The following is a 21286-nucleotide window of genomic DNA, read 5'->3' on the forward strand; positions in this document are numbered from 1 at the left end:
GAGTTAAAATGTGTCCAAGGGAAGATTTCACAAGATCAATGCTATTTAGAAATAAGGTCACTTTTATAATTATTTGCTCAGATTTTAACCGCTGCTCAACGTAATAAGGTTAACATGGTGATTGGTTTCTAATGTGAATATCAAAAGTTAATTTTCATACTAGCCAATAAGAGTTTTTGAAGATTCTCATTTTTTCCTGCTACTTATCTTCCACCTACTACTTACTTTTTCCTACTACTTATTTTCCGGCAGAGACTGACAGACTGTGCGAGTGTGACTATTATTTATAAGCTTGAGTTTGCACATATATATATGGGTTGCTGATAAAACTAGAATAAACTTTTTTGAGTTAGGCTATGTATTATCTAATCTAGAAACGTCAACTCCTTTGAGACTTAACTGTCCAAGGCAGGATTTTGAAACAAACAATTAAGTCATCACTATGCAATGTCTCTGCTTGTTTTTACCTAGAAACTTCACTCACGCATCTTAGATCTTTCATCCGGAGATTTGCTTTCAGATGTGGAAAGAAGCCGAAGTCTGACGCAGTCGCGGACTGATGTTGAGATTCATGTGAGTTTCCCTCCTGCCTTCGGATCGCTTGTTTAGGTTATTTTCCTTCCATCAAATATGATGTCACAAGTGAACCATAAAGCGCATCCTTGAAGCATTGTCAGGCAGATAAAAATACCTCCCTTTCTTGTGTTCTCTGAAATTCAATATCATGTCCCCCAGCTGATAGAGTAAGCAGAAAGTGTCACTCCCGGCAAAAATATCATAAATCTTGGCTTCGTCCCCAAGATACCTTTTTGGGTATTGATTACATCTCAAAGTCTCTGAGAAATGGTCAAGGAGCTTTTTATTAAAGCCCATGTCCTATATTATTCATCCTACTTTTATGATATATTATGTATGAACTTTTAAAAATTCATGGCTGTACATTTTTTTTTCTCTAGCTAGGGTTAGCTTTGTGCTTATTTGGCAAAACTTTAACCAGCGTGGCTTTTAACTCTCGTTGACATAAAGCAAGTAACTTGGAAAATACAAGAGCCAAATAAATATGTAATGAAAAATGTTAGGCTTAAAACAATGATGGATGAACATTTGTGGATAATTGGCTTTTGATTTTACTGTATAATTTGATCAGTGTACATAGGATATTCTATATCAAAGGTAAATATTCTCAGTTTAGATTGGAATTAAATTTCAGTGGAATGCTGTCACTTTAAACATTCATGAAGACCTTAATGGCATCCAATCTATCATATGGCCTTAAGGTCAGGAATTTTTTAAGTGTGCAGTTTTTACCCAAGAAACTCTTGCCATCATTCTCTCTGTCTCTCTTCTTTTTTTAATTGAAATTGCGGATTTTGTATCGCATTTCTCACAGTAAGGATGTTAAAGCCTACGAGTCACCGAAGGTAGTAATCTAAAACACACAATGAGAAAAATACATTTTGAATAGTGCAAACAGGTGGTATTTTGCCAATGACGTCCACGTAATTAAGATAATGTTACAACGGAAACCACTATACATTTTTTTGGGCAGAGAATAATTTTAATAATAGTCATTATCTGTTACTAATTAGAACTCCTCCAATTGGGTGCTTGGTGGTCAGTATTCGCCCAGGAGTTCTGCTTATTGTCAAGGGCCTTACCTGGTGCTATAGCAGAGTGGCTAGGACCTGGGCCCAACATCAGAATGTTGTACTGGCTGGGGGACCTTACGCAAGATCTTAATGCCTCTGTGCCTCAATTGCCCCATCTGAAAAATGAGTATAATGATACTTCTTTTCTGTTTCTGAAAATTGTGGTGAAGATGACTTGATAGAATCCATAAAATGCAGGTACCACCATGCCCTCTAACAACATTGGGGCAATAATAAAATCTCTGCTGTTTAGCCCCCATCCCGTCCTCTTCAATGTGGTACTATGCCTCAGCCCCAGGGATGGGGAATGAGACCGGAGAGAGGTATCTGCTAGCATGTCCTAGAAGTCGGCCACGTCAGGGGATATCCAGAAACAAAGTGCACCCACACCTCTCGGGCTGTTGCTCCAGCCCAATTCTGGGTGCAGGGTGTCAGACAACACTGGTATGGCAAAGAGTACAAAACAGAGTCTCTTAGGGGACTGTAAACTTGGATTTAATTTGAGAGTCCAAGACATGTGTATCTGAAGAAAAAAAAAATAATAATAATAGTAATAATAATAATGATGATGATAGTAGCAACACGTGAATATTACAAAGCATTAATATATGCCAGGGGCTGTTCAGATTTCACATGATCTAAGGTGATCCATCCTTCCTTCATCTCCATTTACAAAGAAAGACACTGAGGCATGGAAGTGTTAAGTAACTTTCCCAAAATCAAGGAGTTAGCAGGTGGAAGAGCCAGGATTTCAGCCTAGTAAATGGCTTTAGAGTTCAGGCATTCAGCCACAGAACAGTCAGTTCTTCACTGGAGTAGATAATCCTGCTTGATAATCATGTGTTGATGAAGGAAACTGCAGGGAAAAAAGGAGCTCGTGTTGCAGCCCTGATGTCAGAGATTCTGGATCCCTTATTAAATTCAAACATTGATTTTCTAGGGTGAGGGAAGATAGATTGTCCTAGTAGGGAGGACTGATCCTCTTCTTTTTTTTTTTTTAGTAAGATTTTATGTATTTATTTGTTCAATTGAGAGAGAGAGAAAGCACAAGCAGGGGGAGAGGCAGAGGGGAAAGGGAGAAGCAGGCTCCCCGCTGAGCAGGGAGCCCAATGCGGGCTCAATCTCAAGACCCAGAGATCATGACCTGAGCCGAAAGCAGATGCTTAACCACCTGAGCCACCCAGGCACCCCTGGTCCTCTGCTTTGTAAGGAATTACTCCATAATTGCCCCAACACACATACGCGCGCACACACACACACACACACACACACACGCACACACGCACACACCCTCTCCCCAGTGCACTGGCTGTGGGTAGGCTTCGACCATTCCCCTCATCCTGCTCCACACAGTCCAGGTCAGGCTGTGAGGTGACACAGCCCCCTACCAAGTAACCCACGAATCAGGTAGACCTCTCTCATAGCTCCCCTCGGGGCTTTCTACTCAAAGTCCTAAATCAGCAGCATCGAAGCCCGGGAGTGTCCCCCAAAATACTACCTCTCCAGCTCCACCTCAGAATGACTGACTCAGAGCCTGCACTTAGCAAGATCCCAGAGGATACGTGTGCACGGTGAAGTACGAGAAGCCTGCAGCCCTCTGCTTACCGCCCCAGCCCCGCCCGCCTCTGCCCCGCAGTGATGGGCCTTCCCCACCTCCCCGAAGCATCCTCCATCCCGTCTGGGCCTCTCAAGTTCACGGTCAGGGCAGAAGCAGCAGTTCCTTCCTTCGCTAGCTCGGAGGTCAGGTCCCCTGTCCTCTGAATCCAGCATAGTGAAGTACGAGAAGCCTGCAGTCCTCTGCTTACCGCCCCAGCCCCGCCCGCCTCTGCCCCGCAGTGATGGGCCTTCCCCACCTCCCCGAAGCATCCTCCATCCCGTCTGGGCCTCTCAAGTTCACGGTCAGGGCAGAAGCAGCAGTTCCTTCCTTCGCTAGCTCGGAGGTCAGGTCCCCTGTCCTCTGAATCCAGCATCCACCCCAGAGCCACACAGGGGCAACAACTGGGCGAGGATGCTTATGCGTAGAAAGAGGCCTGGGAATTGAGTTGAGTTGTAAAAATAGATATCATGTTGAGAGGTGTGGTGGGAAGGAACAGGGCAAAGAGAGAGGGAAAATCACGTAAGCTTCAGTACTTCGGGAAAAGGTGCAATGCAGACTGTAACCAGAAGCCGCACAGAGCATGAAAACGCGGTATTTTCTAGAAAAGTTTAGATCTGGATGGCCTCGCAGGGCACAGACACAGTCTCTCTCTGGAGGACAGACCTAGCTGTCAGAGCAGAGGCAGGCCTACAGAAAACCACCACCTCGCCTAATCAAACAACAGAATAGGATGGGTTTGGGGATGGCGAACGTGGGACACACACAAGTGCAAGTGGAGCATGACGAGTTACTTCTGAAAGCTTGTTGTGCAGTGTGCAGTGGCTGACGTGTCAGTGTCGGGGCTCCCATGCAACGGCACCGCTGCTTGTGGGCACGTGTCACGATACAAATACAAACTCCCCTTAACTAAGTCACACGCAGCAATAAACAAGGTCATAAATCAACAGATACTGCCAAATGCTCCATTTTAAGGTAAGTGTCTTCTTTCAGTGATACCCAGAGCCGAACTTCTAGGGAGCGCGGAATAGAGTAGTAAAATTTCTTGGCATTTTTAGGTCACTTAAAGGGATTGTTTTACAGCAAAAAATGAGGTATTGACAGCAGGCAGATGCCTGATATTGAATATCTAACCTTATGAAGCATTATGGATATCGATTAGAGCGGAAATTAAACATACTGTCTGTACTTACATGGGGGGTTGGCATGTACCTCCAGTACTCCAGGACAGCCCGCCTCGCCTTCCTCGAGCAGGTCTTTGGTCACCGTCAGCTGGAATTGCATTTGGAGAACAGTGATAAGTACTCAGGTGCTAAAGGCACCCGTAAAGTGTCAATAAATTGCATAAGTAAGAGGCTTTGCCATTCTGGGAATGACACAAAGACAGATGGTTCCCCGTCAAAGAATTTCTGAGACAAGCTTTATATAGATAGGAGAGTGGAATGAGACTGTAAGGAGAGCCTTTGTTCTCGTGAGCAGGATGTAAATTAATTTGGCTTGTCCAGCTCTTGGAGCTCCATCTGTTACATGAGGGGCTGAGAAGGTGGCTGTCTAGATGTGCTGGGATGTCTCCAACTTTGTCGCTCGTGCCTCTATAGACCCCTAGAACTCTAACCTCCTGGATCTCTTGCATGGGATCCAAATCTAGTCAATGTGACAGCTTTTATCATTTGGACAGCCAGCTGATATGAAAAGTTCTGTAACCTCTGCAACAGAACCTCGTGATTCTGTACTGCGGTGTTCCACTGGACACGGCTTCCTGGGCATTTGATTCCTGACTTGGAATGATGCTATCAGAGCCACAGGGATCCTGGGAGTAATCTGGTAGAACTACTACCTGCCCCCCCCCAACAAAGGAAGACCTCGAGGTCCATGGAAATTAAACGCCTTCTTTGCTCAATATCTCATACCAGTGGCAACGTGAGATCCAGGTCGCTAGCTCCCAGTCTAGTGTTCGTGTGCTTGAACCCTACAGCCAAAGATGCGACTCTGTCTTCATTCTTCTGGACCATTAGTCGTATCTTGATATTGATCTGATTCTTTGACCAGTATGCCTGGAGAAAGTGCGAAACTACCATTGTGGCGATTCTGCCTAATGGCGATGACAGCTCATCGTAATCAAGCACCCACTTAGGTCAGGCACTGTGCAATATGCTTCTAATCTAGAAGCCCATTTGGTCTTTGCAGTAACCCCATAAGGTAGGCAGTATCATCATTATTCACTTTTTAAAAAATGTAGCTCTAAGGGATTAAATAATTCCTCCTAGTGTGCCAGTAAGGGGCAGAGCCAAGATTGGAACCCCTAGTCTGTCTGACCCAAAAGCTGTGCTTCTCACCACTGGGCTACCTTCCCTATGATGCTGACTTGGGATCTGCTGTCCCCAAAGCAAAGCCCTCGCTCAGAGCTCTCCTGCTTTTTTAGGAATGCCAGCTGAATGCAAAATCAGGAGTCCCTGCTTTGAAATGCCCTGGTTTGGGGGTTGTCATCCCTGGTCATCTCTGTCCTCGAAACAGCTGCAGCAGCAGTGAGCTGTCTCTTTCGAGCACCTGCAGTGAGTACTCCAGTGGCTCCTCCTACACATGGCATGATGGAAAGAACCTCAGGAAAAGGGTAAGGCCTCCTTTCAAGGCACTTTAGCATCAGAGTGAGCCAGAAAAGAATCCTCTTCTGGTAGGAAGGTGGAAGGCGGGAGGGAGGGCTAAGAAGGGAATGACCATTTGCTGAGTCATTTACTCCTCACAAAACTAGACACGGGGATCTCATTTTCTCCATTATATGGGAGAGGAAGCTGGTTCAAAAAGGTCAAGTCACTTGCCAGAAGTCACACAGCAAGTGAGGAGTGGAGGGATGATTTGACCCAAATGACTTGGATGGCAAGGGAGGGAGTTTGGGGGAGGAAGGATTTTCCTTCTGTGCTTTGCTGGAGCCCACCAAGTTCATAGATTTATATCAAGTTGGAACCTAGAGCCCTGGCCTAATGGAACTCTCCATGCTTCAGACCAACCCAGACATTTCCAATTAGTTTTATGGACACCCACTCTCACTGTGACGCTCTAGAGAGACTTGTTAATGTCCACTGCAAATGAGAGTGAACAAGGCCACTTGCCAAGCCAGCCCACACTGAGCATCCCTTGAGAACTCAAAAAGAATGTCCTCCCCCACGCCAGACAATAGGGAGGATGGTGCATCATCTCCGAATCAATGACCGAAAGTTTTGAAAATATCATTAGCTTTGTCGGAATTTACTACTCGAGCATAGCATGTATTATATTGGCCTCCTTTACTCAATTTTATAGCCTCATAAAACACTAATTGACTATAAATTGGAGAGTGGTGTGGCAGAGAGAGAAAATACCATGGTAGGTGACAGGGACCATGGCTTGTGTGGAGGTAGGCGTGCCCCGGCTCAGATGTGAGGAGTCCTTTTACCGGGTTATTGACTGCTGCTCCACGGCTCCCATCTGCAAAGGGGGCCCACACAACTGAAGATTCGTTCAGGTTCTGAACAAACGTCTTTGCACACTGCAGTAAACCCAGTGTTTCAAATAGCTATCTTTGAGGCTTCCCGATGTTGAAGAAAAGCAGAATACACAAGAATGGAAACCCTGAATCAGAAGGTTTGGAGGTCATTTTTCTACCATTTGTGTAAACTCCGTTTATGATTCAGAAGCATAAAAACCAGGAAGACGCCATAACTGCCAGAAAATAGTAGTGAATGAGTAGCTCTGTCATACTCTGAACAAGAACTTGGAAAAAGATTTCAAGCTTGAATTTAGAGCTTACTCCCTTGGATTCAGCCTCCTAATACGAAGGGGGTATATGATCAGAGTTGCTCCTTCTGAGCAGATGTTCGAAGTTCTGAATAATGACGGCTGGGGCCTGGCTCTTAACACGTGGGGAGGCCCTGGCAGGAATATTCCCTGCCTTTGTGGTTGTCACTGGCTCCACAGCCCCTGCTCGGCTCTCTTCACTCCCCCTCATCTTCCCTCTCCTTCTCAGAGCCTTTATCTTGTCTTTCTTTGCCTTGCCTTGCCTTTCTTTCTTTCTTTTTTTTCTGGAATTCTTCCAATTTGAATAATCCTTGATCTTGTAGGGAAACCTCATCCCTGAAAACAGAGAGATTAAGTTCTTACGCACTTTGTACACACTCAGGTGGCTGTGATCTGGAGATGTCGCAGGGAAAAGTCCCAGTTCTCAAGGACCCAGCAAACTGGAGACATTCTCATAGAGACATTTACATTTATATTATTTCAGGAACTTCTATAGGGCTTATGATGTGCCGAGTACTCATTTAGTATTCACTTACGTAACGAACTCATAGAATATGAATTTGAATGGGACTACAATATTAACTTACAGAATAATAAATATACGACCAGTGGCTCTTTTATAATTCACAAGTATTTTTTTTAATACTGTTCTGTATGGAAACAGAAAGGAAACCTGCACGTGATGCATTAGGCTGTCCTACATGGAGGAAACTGGGTCTATGTCATGAGTACTCACCATGACCCATGCGGCCTTGGTAGTATTTCACAAGTATTAGCTCATTCAGTGCTCATAAGAGCCTGTTTAAGTAGGTTCTCCTATTCCCCCACTATACAGATGAGAAAATGGAGGTGCTGAGAAATTAAGTAGCTAGCCAAAGATCTCATAGCTAATAAGTGGCAGAGCTGGCAAGTTGATTCCAGAACGTTCACTCTTTACCATTCTGCTCTAGTGGCTTTGTTGAATCAGCCAAGCTTGGAATATTAGTCCAATGATTGAGATGGATTTGTTATATTAAGACCAAGAATGTCCTTTAAAAAAAAAACAAATGTGTAGAATTGTTGTCCAGTCAGAAAATAAGAAAGGGCTGTGGGCATCAACCCAGGCCCCTGCTTTATCAGGAGCACCCTTTAGCCAAATGCACTGCTCCCCAGAACAGCTGTTTTCCAAGCAAAGCATGAAGCTGCCTGTGTGAACGCCAGCTCCTGCCCCCATCTCTCCTACAGGGGATGCGTGCTTTTTTTTTTTTCAATTTTCCAGATTGTTCCAAACTTTTCTCAAGTTATTAAATACCATAACATCCTGTAGAAAACTGATTGAGGAATGTAACTAATCTCAAAGGATGGAGAGCCCCGGGGCCCTGGGAGGTTTGTAGCCACTGGCCCTGGGATGAGTCAAACCGCAGGGGGGCAGTCTATGAAGAGGCAGTGGCAGGTGGGCTGAGCACATCTTCAATGGGTTGAACAAATCTGCCTTTTTCAAGCTCTTGCAGGGGACTTTTGCTGGCTTCTCTTCTTATTGTGAACGTGACTCTGAGGATCATGGAAATTCTTAGAAATCCAAGCAGTGGCAGCCTGCTCACAGCGGTCTATAATACCCAAACTCACTAACGGGATTTCTCCTCATTTCCAAAGTTTTTAATGGCGTAGAGGCAAAGGACAGGAAAGGGGAAAGCATTACCAAGTAGCATCTATACACAGCAGCTTCTGACCCTGGAGAATTTTCTGAAGAAAATATATAATTTGACTTAAAAGCAATAAACATATAACAGATAAAAAACCAAATAAACACCATATGTTGTTGTTGAGAGCAAGAGTAATTTTAATGGAAATGTCTCAGATGCAAGCAAATGTTCACCCCTTACTAAAAAGCCAAGGTTCCAGTGTAAGTTTCTGACACTTTTTCAACCTCTGCCTACAAGCACACGGTGTTCAGTTATGGGGCGGGGGCCGCTGGTGTGGAGATGCCAATGGGAATTGCGCTCTTAGCCAAGATGGGCACGGAGCACACATCTGAAACCACCAGATTCACTCACTGGAGTTCTTCACCGTTAATCACATAGCCTTAAAAAAAAAAAAAAAAAGACTGAGGTCAGTGCCCAAATCCCACTGATTTCCCTGAGTCTTGGTTTGTGATTAAACTCTGCAGGTTCCACTCCAGAGAGTGGTGTGAGGATAGCTTATGATCTCTGTTATGACTCTGACTAACACAGAGGCGAGGACGGGGGTTAAGCATGGCTCTAGGAACATGGCGCGGCCCATAGGTGTGCAGGCTCTAGAGCCAGCCTACCTGGGTGTGAATCTCCACACCACCACTTTGGAACTGAGTCATAGGAAGAGCCGGGGAAGCCAGAGCGGAAACCGCTGTTCCAACTCCCCCTTCACTGCGTGATCTCCAACAGACGAACCGTGCTGCCTCTCAGTTTCCTCCCTAGTAAAACAGGGTTGATAATGTCTCCTCATGGTGTTGTTCTGAATATTAAATCAAAGCCCTGTTCAAGTGGCTGCCACACAGCAGATGCTCGGGAAATGCTAGCTCTCTCCTCTGCCCTTCCACTTCTTGTTAGCAATGCTATGAAAAATATGCAGGTCTGTGCAGGATATAATGCTTTTTCTGTGTCGTTCCTTGGTCAAAACTAACACTAGTATCTGGGACGGTATAAGGGACAGGAAATCGATCTTTCTTGGTAGGTGAATCAATGCTGTAGGGTTCTAACAGCCAATGCCCCACTGCTAGATATGTACATATGTGTTTCACAGATGTTCCCCTTCTATTAAATAAAGTCCTGAAGTCACAAAACTATCAAATCTTAGAGTGGAAGGGACCATAGAGATAGGAACCAACTTGTTTTTCCATTTGCCCTCTCTGCCTCTTGTAAACACTATACAGTGAGGCGAGATAGTCTTCTGGTTATTTCCTAAGTGTACCTTGAACCTATCTCCACAATTCAGATCTTTGCCATCCCCCTTCTTCTACCTGGAAGTCATTTCCCCCATTTTTCAACTAAGGCAAACTCATCCTTCATTCAAGGGCTAGGTAGGTTTTTAAAATACAAAAACAGAAACCTCCGTATATGTCTTTCATGGGTTTTGCTAGCAGAGGTTTGAGCTTTCTCCTCTGAATTTCTGGAGTTCCTACTACATTTGTCTTTCTCCTTTGCTCCCTTGGCTTCTGGTTATTTACACCCAGTCTCCTGTCCCCTGCTGGCTTGCATGCTTCTCGAGGGCAGGGTGCTTATCTACTACTTCATTATATCATGGGCTACTTAGCTCAGAAGCTAGCAAAGCAGAGATGTGCTGCATAGTTAACGATTAATTTGCATTAATTAATCAAAGTATGCGTTTATAGATGAATACTTAACCACTAGAATGAAGTCTAACGACAGACTTTTCCTTTTTACAGTTGGGATCCATGTGTTTCACTGATTTCTGATATCTACTTTTCTGTCCTAGAAATCATCACAAAACTGGGATAAAAGGCTAAGTATTGACTCTTCGCTCCCGAGTGGCTTTGCTAGTCCTACGGATGAACTACCTCCAACTCGTATCAAGGAAAGTCACATTTTGGAAGGACTGAGAAAGCTACAGAAGCGAAAAGTGTTACTTGAACCCCCGTCGGTGATAACCAAATGGGGTTATAAAGATTGCATGAACTCCAATGAAGGGATATATTCTCCAGGAATTAAGAGTAGCAGCCTCAAGGACTGTGCCCCCTGCACACCGGCCGACACGAGGAGCCCCTGCAAGGAGGCCCACGAGACATTTGTTTATGACACAGATTCCCACGATGATGCCGATGAGGACCCTTCCTCCTTAGCCTTGCTCCAGGCAGCCCCAAGTCAGGGCTGCAGGCTGCACAGTCGTAAATTAACCCACAGCGTTTCCGACAGCCTCTTTGGCTGGGAGCTGAATAGAACACACTTTTCAGAAGGCACGTCCTCAGTTTACCCCAGGGAAAGGCCTGAAAAGCTGACCAGTTGTGCCAGCAACTGCCCCTTGGAGAGGAAGCTGTGCCCAAGTGTGCAGGCGCCTCAGGTACGGAGAGAGAGGGAGCCACGTGGCCCCGGTTCTGGCCGTGTGGCTCTCAGTCTCCAGCTTTCAGACACCGATGACAATGAAGCCCTCGATGAGTTGCACATAGGTAGCAGTGACGAGAAAAGCCCTTCAGACTTGTCACTGACTGCTGACACTGACAAGTCCATGGAGAATCTGGACATCCTCATGGGATTTGGAAAATCTCAGCTTGGGTCTCCTGATGAGGAAGAAAAACAAGTGCCCATCCCCTTAGAGAGTCGGCCAAAGACATTTAGCTTCATTAAGCAGCAAAGGGTTGTAAAAAGGACCTCTTCAGAAGAATGCATTACCGTCATATTTGATGCGGAAGATGGCGAGCCCATCGAATTCAGCTCTCACCAGACGGGCATTGTCACTGTTACCAGAAATGAAATCTCCATCAACCAGGCCCCTACTGGACCCAAGGCAGAACACACTGAACTTTTACCTCAGGGAATTGCTCATTTACAGCCAGGAGCTGCTGCGAGAGACTACACTTTCGTAAAGAGACCTGAAGAGGAAACGGAGAAAAACATTCCAAAAGACGGCGTAGATGATGTTGCTGTGGCACCCAATGGCTCATTCAGCCCCAGGACAGTAGCGCCAAGTACTCAGCGACAAAGACTGGCCAAGCCAACACTCAATTTGTCATGCCAGAGTAATTCTAGGTCTTCACTGTCCATGGGTATCTATCAAAAGCAGAGTCTGACAAAAATCCCGGCCAGGGGCAAGGCTTCACCTCAGAAATCAAAAATAATGGAGCCTGAAGCCTCTGCGAGAGTCCCCTCCTCTGGCCCAGTGTCTCTTGAAAAATCACCAGCCTTAGCTCCTGGGAAACTCTCGCGGTTTAAGAAGACTGATGTCCCGGCACCCCTTTTTGATTTACGGCCAGATTCACACATTCCAAAACACCCCAGCCAACTGCCTCATGGCTCCAAAATGTCCAGCAGAAAAGATTGGGTCCCGTGCTCCAAGAGTCAGATCCCAGCGTCACAGTTGCTGCCAAGGTCCCTCGTTGAGCCTAGTGACAATGGAGAATCCCCGACGAGGGACAAACACTGTGACTCTGGGCCAGGGGCAGGAATGAAGGCGACTTCCCCTCCACCCCCTCCAGACAGGTCAGGCTCTCTTCTCATCAGGCCCAGTTATGACTATTTGCCACCACCTTCATCTGCCAAGGCTGAAACCAGGGTCCCCTGTGAAACAGCAAGGACCATGTACAAATCCCCCCCTCTGAAAGGATCCTCTGCTCCTGTTATTTCTTCTAATCAGATCATGGCAGAAGTGCCGGGGAAGAAACCTTCTGTGGCCTTCAGAAAGCCTGTCTTCACTCACCCTCTGCCCTCCACAGAAACAGTGATTCAAACCAGATGTTCTGTGCATACCCCCTCCAGTTCCTTTGCCATGATGGCCCCAGGGCCCCCAAAAGTCTCTCCAAAGAGAGGTGTCCCCAAAACCCCACCTCACCAAACACTTGGGACCACACAAACAGACACTGGGTTACGGACTCCCAAGAATTGTCCTTCAGCCCATGAACCACTGGAAATACTGTCCTCCAAAAGTATGTCTCCAGGAAGAAAAGGACAACTGAACGACTGTGTCCTCACATCACCTAAGCCTTCCTTCCTAGGGGTGAATGAGTCACCGTCATCTCAGGTTAGCAGTCACTCATCATCACCATCCTCCAAAAGCCATAACACCCCACATGGTTGTCAAAACACTCATGAGAAAGGTCTGAAAACCCGACTCCCGGTTGGGCTCAAAGTTCTCATGAAGTCTCCCCAGTTGCTCAGGAAAAGTTCCACGGTGCCAGGGAAACATGAAAAAGACAGTCTGAATGAAGCCTCTAAAAGTTCAGTGGCTGTGAGCAAGTCTAAGCCTGAGGACGCTGGGAATCCACTGAGCCTGGAGACCACAGCGGATGAAAGAAATATGACGCCCCTGGGTTTTCAGGCACAAGACAATCTGGCTGAAGGGCTTCCCCCCGAAACAGCAATGGCAGAGTCATTGGAAAATAGCATTCCTGGGGCTGATGGAAAAGATGAGGTAGAAAACAAGTCTGTGAAAAGATCCCTTTCCTCCAATAAGCCACACCTAAAACCAGCCCTAGGCATGAATGGAGCCAAAGCGCGCAGCCAGAGTTTCAGCGCTCACTCAGGAGACAAGCCCCCTACGCCCCCCATGGAAGGGCCAGGCAAAGTTCGAACTCAGATTATTACTAACACTGCTGAGAGAGGCAATTCCCTCACCCGGCAGAGTTCCTCCACGGAAGGCTCGCCCAACAAGACCCCTTCTGCCCCCATGTCTGACAGTCTCCCCAGTGCTGGGAGGCCTCTGGGGCATCCCTCCTCCAGGCAAGGCTCCCTAGGGAGTGCAGGCAGCTCCGGCAGCCAGCACGGGAGCCCAAGCAAGTTGCCTTTGAGGGTCCCTCTAAAATCTGAAGAGCTTCTCACCCCACGTGGAAAGGAAGATGAGCAGGGCTATGCCCAGGGTGGGTACCCCAGTGTGGCTGTCCCTGAGGAACCAAGCAGCGACCACTACAGATGCCCACCCACCCCAACAGACTGCTCACGAGCCCTGCAGAATCCGGGGAGGACACAGCGTCCAACCCATTTGGAAACAAGCAGGACCTCCAAGCTAGAAACTTCTGGAAGGTGTCCAGGTACTTCTACCACCAGGACTGGCACTCTGAGTCCCGAAGCCCCCCTCTCACCCACAATTGAAGAAAAGGTCATGTTGTGCATTCAGGAAAATGTGGAAAAGGGCCAAGTGCAAACAAAGTCCCCCTCTGTGGAAGCAAAGCCAAAGCCCGGGCCTTCTTTTGCCAGCTGGTTTGGTTTTCGGAGGAGTAGACTTCCAGCTCTCAGTAGCAGGAAAATGGATGTCTCCAAAACCAAAGTGGAAAAAAAAGATGCAAAAGGTTTGGGGTTTGGAAACAAACAACTAAAACCAGAGAGAAAAAAAGAGAAAAAGAAGCCTGAACTGCCGTGTAAAATAGAAAATGAACTTGCCAGGAACACCAAGCTGGCGGAGAGTCCAGACCGTAGTTTACAACGCAAAAATGATCTGAAAACACCACAAGACGCTTACGACCAAATGAAGTTTGAACCAAGAAATAGACCCAGCCCTGTTACATGTTCAACAAAAGATACGTTTATGACGGAACTTTTGAACAGGTAATGTGTTGGCAAAGAGGGGGGGCAATGTCAAGGGGTCCCCTCGAAACAAGGAGAGTTGTTGACTTCCTGCACATTAAACCCCAGTCAGGCATGTTGTCATACAAGCAGAAATGCAGAGCAGCAGTCTTTTCTACATTAGCCAGAATTTAAACAATGAAATAAAAGTTAGCAATAAAATGATAATTTAGTCCATGTTGCTTTGTTAACCAAACCAATGGTCTTTGAAATTAAAGAATGGTAAGTTTTATCAAGGTTGATAGAAATTCAACCTACACTGGAACCGTGAATGTACCCACATTGCATGAAATGGAAGAAAATTATACGTACATTTTAAGGTATGCCGACCTCATTGATCCTACCAAGCAAACGTATACTTAAAAACTTAGGTAATTACATTTCCCGCTGATCTTAAGCCAGACATACATTTAGCAGTCACTCTTCAGTGGCTTTTGTTTTTCTCCCTCCTCCCCCCACCTCACAAGCAGTTAAAAAAAATAAAATAAAAATAAAGTATTGTCAAATCTAAACTGACACACTACTGGAATGTCAGATGAAGATTTGATCAAGGCCACTGACAAACATTTATCACTCAAAGGTTTAAAGACAAAGAGATACAAAGAGGTTACTTTAAACATTAAAGGATTGGGAAAAGTAGTGATTGAAGAAGAGCAGTGTAATTTATCAGAGGAATCACTTTCTACCTGCAGAGTTGATAAGAAAGCAGCTCAACAGACAGAAAGTGGATCAAATAATGTTTCCTGCAGGAGTGTGTTAAAGGGCAGCTCCCAGGGCTCCTGTCTCACCAGCAGCTCTGCGAGCACTCAAGGAAACCACAAGAAAAACATCAAAACCAAAGCCGATGTGGAAACACCGAAAGGCTCCCTGGTAAGTGCTCTACCCATCCTGGTTCTGAAGTGAACCTGCTTGGGTTCTTTCTACCTTTGCTGATGGAAATGTACAAGCAAGAGATTATGGGGAGGGGGGAGGAAAGTTCTAGAAAAAGGAGAGAAAGCTGGTGACGGCTTCTCACAGAGGGGTAGTGGCAAGATTGCAAATGGGCTGCTCCCTCCAGTAATGCTGCTGTGTTCAGAAGGACAGGGGAGCCATGCAGAGTGCTGGCCAATGACACTGTGGTGTCAGGGGTCATCTTCAAATTATACTCCTGTGCAGGGGGTTTGTTTGGATGATCTCTTCCTTCATTCCCAGCGACACAAAAAGGAATGAACATGATTATGAAAGTGAAAAGTACTCAACAATTGGAGAGAATATTGGCCATTTTGATCATTCAGTTTAAGCACTGTTCATTTTTTTCTGGAAGTTTTATCTATATACCAATTCCTCTTACCTAGACAGGTGTTAAGGCCAAGAAATCTACTTTGGAACTTGACTCCCTATTATTCAGTCTCTTAATTGTGAGGTCCAGAACTCAGGGGGTAATTTCCTCTAAAAAATGGGTGAAAGGGCATTTTTCTATAAAATTACCTCAAGTTGCACTGAGTCTCCTTACATTCTTTCTGCTCTTGCATAATCGATTTGGTGACGTTCATTGTTTCTTTAAGTTTTGAAGCACGTACATAAACAAAAATATTCTTCTTACAGAATTACTGTATCCATATATTTTTGTACTGCAATCAAAGAGATTGTAAAGTACGGTACCTGCTACCATTTTCTTATGGAAAACCTGGTAATTATACATTTTTTTCCTGGAGTGGATTAGAGGCGATTTTAGGAGTAATCATGATTGGCATTATTAGTTATTACTTATTAGTTTAATTACTTATTGATGTTTAGGGTTCCTTAGAATTTCATAGACATACTTCAATTTCACAATAAATGCACATTTTTATTTCAAAGAGCTCTAGACTCTGAAGAGCTATAAAGTCTTTCTTATTAAACTCTCGGAAATCCTATGGGAACTATGTTCTTCGCAAAAGTTTTTCTTTTTTTTCTTTTCCCCCCTTTTCTCTTCTGGGCTTCCATGGTATCCTCGCTTCTTTGAAAACGTAGATGTCCCCTGCATTATAAAAATCACAAATTGTAAGCATATCTGAGGCTGCCCTTGTAGTGTCACTGAAAGGAAAGAGAGAGAATGAACATGTGGAAATGTGCAATATGCCAGAAATTCAGTCCAACTGATGTAAAACTTTGATAGCCTGGCAGAGCCCCTTATCAGAGGCACTCAATTTAACTATGCCCCATTTAATATGGTTCTGACAGTTTAGGGTATATCTTAGCCACACAGAAGCACCAAAAAAACAAAAAGACCCTCTGTTTGGCTTTTACAATTTCATTTTTTCTTTCTTGTTACTTCCTAATGCTCATGTAATTTCTCTGGTTTTTGTCTCTGGTCTACAGTCTTTCACAGTGTAGTTAATAAGTGTCCTTTGGTCCTTCCAGAATATCTGCAAGAAACATTCTTACTATTTTCTGTGAAGTACAAAGATTCCCTAACCACCCCAAAATACATAATCAATTGGGATATGCTAATTTTTTCTAGTTAGCTACAAGAGGAAATTAGTCATGCTGGGAAGCTTTTCCATACAGAGGAATATTATTAACCTGGATAGTTGACCAGCCAGTCTTTTTTTTTTTTTTATGTAAAATGCAATGTTTTTTGTTTCATCTCCATAATAATCAATGTGGAATGGACTAAAATTACTAATTTCAGAGAGGACATTGTCATAGTCTCCTTTGGGATTAGTACAAGACTAGCAGTGAAAACCTATTTATTATATGTTATCAGCCTACACAGGAAGGAAATTAGATGAAAATAGGATATATCCTAATACTATAGCACATTGATGGGAATACCCATGAACCTCTTAAAATTCAGAGTTTGAGGGAATTTTCCCCTACCAGGGCTCAAGGTAAATTTGCTATCTGCTTATTTTAAACTGTGTTGCAAAAGATTCTTCTCATTGTAGTCACTTGGGATAAAAACAATAGCTGCACATAATACATTACATAGCACATGTTTTTGGTTTTGTTTTTTCTTAATAAAGTCAGTGTTCACAATTTGATATCACCATCTCTTCCGTTTACAGACCAAGACTATATTTCGTTATGCGGGTCCTCAGGGACTTTGACTGTTTTAGTCTGTGGTGGTTATAATACAAACATTATTTCCATACATACAACAATGTATGTAGCCTACCTCCACTTAGTCCGCTAGTAACGGCGTATCCATTTCCATTTTTAGGATTGCTAGATACATTTTAAAATATGCGTAAAAGTCCCATTAATTCTTTGCTGAATTAAATCTTTTTCTCCTTTCAGAGCCTTAATTAGAGGCTTATGTCCCCATTTAGGCCATCATTTACAGACCACTTAGCTCTAATTTTTGTGTAATTTAGACAAGGGCCGTGTTACGTTGTACTTTTACTTAAATTATATAAAATCATTATAAAAGGGGAAAAGGCATCCCCAGGAAAGATTGCATCGGTATTAAGTAAATAAGCAAGAAAGAAATGCACTCTATTGTGGCATGTCATAAGTCCTTCCTTCCTGTGGATTCAGATAATTTTGTGAAATGAGAAGTCTCAAAGGAAGGCAGCTCCAGGGTCCTATTTAACTATCAGTGGACAAAATAAAAATCGTTAACAAAATTAATGAGATCGTATACCTTCATAGTGTGCTGGGAAGAGATGGCCGTTTCAATATGGGTATTTTAGTTTAAATTATGAGTATTCTTTTCACCCAGTGTCCCACAGCCTGAAAAAAAAAAAAATCACATATGCTAATAAAAAAGCATCAAATACTATTCCATTAAAATGGTACCCTGGTGATGAAATAGGATAAAATAGTACAATAATTACACAAATTGTTATCATCTTATTAAGTTGTGCAAAATGTTATAATTTCAGCATCCTTAATTGAACAGTTCTGTTCTAAATGCTATTTTGATGCTAATAAGAAGCATGCATATTTTGCCCTCCTCCCGCAAGTTTTTCTAAATGACTAACTTTTCTAAAGGTAATGCCTTCTGGAGTTTTCCTTCCAAAAATCACTTCCTGTCTCACTTAGGTTCATTATGTTCTTTTCATTTGCAATAAACTTTGACTGCAAAATGTTGTCTTCTTGGGAAGCAATTCATGTTAGGATGAGTCAGGGAAGAAATGTAAGCAGAATTCTAAATGAAGGGTGTCCCCAAATGATGGATTTAATTCTGAAATTGCATTACATAAATATATATATTACATTATATATATATGTAATATTATATATATATATATATATATATGCTGAATTATTTTCTCCATTTTCCTCCAGGCTCCTCTGTAAGCTCCTTCCTCCCTGCCCTTTCTAATGATAGGGGTTAGTAGAATATAATAGGCACAGTGACATTTAATGGTTTCCTGTTAGAGATCGGTATTTGGTACAGTTCTTGACTGCAACTGCAAAGCCCAAAAGATGGACAAGTGTTGGAGGTGCACCATTAGAAGGCACCCAAAGTACTGACAATAAACTTAAACCAAATATAGCCCATAGTTATTGCCTGAGTTACCTGCCACTTCTTACCAAATAGGATATTGCTGACGTTAATTTGTATCAGTTCCTATTAGAACAATGGCTGAGAAAATTCTATATCATCTCTAACCACTATTCTTTTCTGAGCCAAACTTCTTGATTTTGTAAAAACTCCCATCTTTGAAGTTCTTTGTCACATGAAGATCATCCCAGTTGTCCCTGTCTTTGGCAAATTCTTAATCTTAAATTGGCAGCCCCTTCGTCTCTGGAAAGTTCCCACAACCTCTCACCAATACCCAGCCACTGTGTCATCAAGAGTGAAAATTAATTTTAAGTTCGGCCTATGAGAAATGTAATTAGCAAGGGGAATCTGCTGCCGAAATAAATTATGCCCCTCATTTCCATAGGCAAATAGATTTTTTTTAATTACTACTTTGCATTGAAATCAATTTGTATAGATTATTAGAGCCAACAAGTATGCCATTCTAAAGCACTCCCCCATTTGCCATTCCTTTGCTGATTTTTCACCTATCTTCAGATTTTCCTCTCACGGGTCATCAACTCCTCATGGGTCATCAGCCCAGGAAAGCTGAAAGAAGCTAGGGGCCTTTCCTCTGATAAGTTCCTCTGATAAGTCCCCAGAAGCCATATTTAACATTTGCTGTTAAGCACATAAAGCCCTAGAAAAGTTCTGACAAGGAGTTGACAGGTAGGACTATAGGATGGCTTTATTTTTTTCTTTCCTAAATATGATACTTGGAGAAAGGTAGTGGTTAAGTTCCACAGGCGGTTTAGGGCACCAGAAGGGAAGGGAAGCAGAGCTGTTAAACACACACACACAGTCTCTGAAAATGTTTGCTACTCTTAAGTTAAAATATAGTTTATGTATACATGGAATACTGCCCACATATCTAACTGCCAGACACTAACGGAGAATAGTAGTTGTTGGGAAGGTCTGGGAAGGATGACTGTAACAGTAGGGCACACGCTGAGAAATTTAATTATGGCAATGAGTGGGGGCCAGAAGCACCCAGTCTAAAACCGAAATCCTTGTGACCTTGAAGAGATCACTAACCCTGTATGAGCCTCTTTTCCTTTATCTATAAGATGAGAATCTTACTTTAATTATTAGATTCTTTAGTTTAGAATCTCACAGACTGATAGGATGATTCCCCCACATTCCAGCAGGTCAGCAGGGCATGCCTTCAAGTTTAAAATAGATCAGTTTAGAAGAACCTAAAGGAGATACTATTTTACATAACAGGCAAGGGAAAACATGTCTCATAAGAGTTGGTATGGGCCGAGAATATAAAGAGATTTCCTTGCTGTCTCTATAAATGAGGATGGAAGTTTCCTGTTGGGTTGTTAATGGAAATGTAGGTGTTTTGGGATCCCTTTGTCAGTGGGTCTTTTGAGAGCCTTGTCGCAGATAGATCACCGAGCTAGGCAACCCTTGGAAGGCAAACAAGTAGCATGTTAGCCTTGCTGATGCTCACAGAGCTTTTCTTCTCTGCTATCCATAAATGTCCACTACTGAAGTGTCCACAGCCTGGTGAAGAAATCTTCCCCCCACCCCCACCCCTCGCCCCGTTCCCAACTTTCCTCCTCTGGACGTGCTAACAAACAGGGAAGTGCCTGCAGAGCAGAGAGCTGATGGGAGGGGGAAGTGGCCTCTGGATATTCAACTGTCGATCTCACCTTGTGGGGTTCAGGAAGCCATCTCCATCCTTTCTTGAGTCTGCCACCTTCTGGCTATCAGCCCGTCCAGAATAAGCACCAATTACATTCAGATATTGGAACTGCAGTTAGAAAATATAAATAATTGGTTTTATTCCATTAAATATGAAAAATAGGTAAAAAGTCAAAAGCTAAATCTAGCTCGAGGTCAGTGTGCAACTGTATGGCTCTCTACATTGAGAGTATGAAATAAGAGTTTCTTGGCGTTCAGCTCAAGCCCCTGAGCAAATCCACTGACGGCCTCTAACGTTTGTGCCTAAGCAGAGCCCCACCGCATCCAGCGCACGGTTCACGTCACTACCATTGGCTGCCCAGGTAACGATGGGGATGTATTTTAAAAGAGCGTTTTAGGGTCATTCTGCCAAGGACCACAAGCTGTCTTGAAACTGAGGCCAAGTCTACTGGCATAGTCAAATGGAAATTTGAGAAAAACAAAGTTCCCTCAAATGAACATAAATCTGCAGTCGGTTTTGCTGAGTTGAAATCCTGGTCCCGCCACTTCGGCAGTTACTTGCCTGGTGTTCGGGAGGAGGGGGCTAACAATAGCACAGTGCTCTTCTAAGGATTTTGAGGTCACAGGCGTGAGGAGCTTAAACAGCACGCTCTCGCAGTATTTCAGAGTCTGCCTTTTAAATCGTGGGTCGGACTGGTGATGTTGTTGCTACCGCTGCCACTAGACTGAGAAGGAAGGGACGTGAGTGTTAGTCCCAGCATCTCCATGTACAATATGTTTAAGGAAACTTGCTGGATCTCAGAATTGTCATGTGTAAAATACTGTGACTTATTCAGGTCTCTCTAGAGTTCTGCCGAATGCTACCCCATTCAGCATCTGGATATTC

General features: G+C 43.9%; 1 protein-coding gene across 1 annotated transcript in view; it reads left to right on the forward strand.

Annotated features, from left to right (window-relative positions):
• The window catches only part of NCKAP5 (NCK associated protein 5), a 759472-nt gene that overhangs the window by 693407 nt on the left and 44779 nt on the right, over nt 1–21286 (forward strand). The window contains exons 10-13 of the mRNA XM_040636836.1: nt 472–573; nt 5666–5854; nt 10465–14240; nt 14951–15128. Coding sequence (XP_040492770.1) covers nt 472–573; nt 5666–5854; nt 10465–14240; nt 14951–15128 — 4245 coding nt within the window. The remainder of the gene's footprint in view (nt 1–471; nt 574–5665; nt 5855–10464; nt 14241–14950; nt 15129–21286) is intronic.

This window comes from Ursus maritimus, unplaced genomic scaffold (assembly GCF_017311325.1).
Source record: "Ursus maritimus isolate PB19 unplaced genomic scaffold, ASM1731132v1 scaffold_1, whole genome shotgun sequence".
NCBI lineage: Eukaryota > Metazoa > Chordata > Mammalia > Carnivora > Ursidae > Ursus > Ursus maritimus.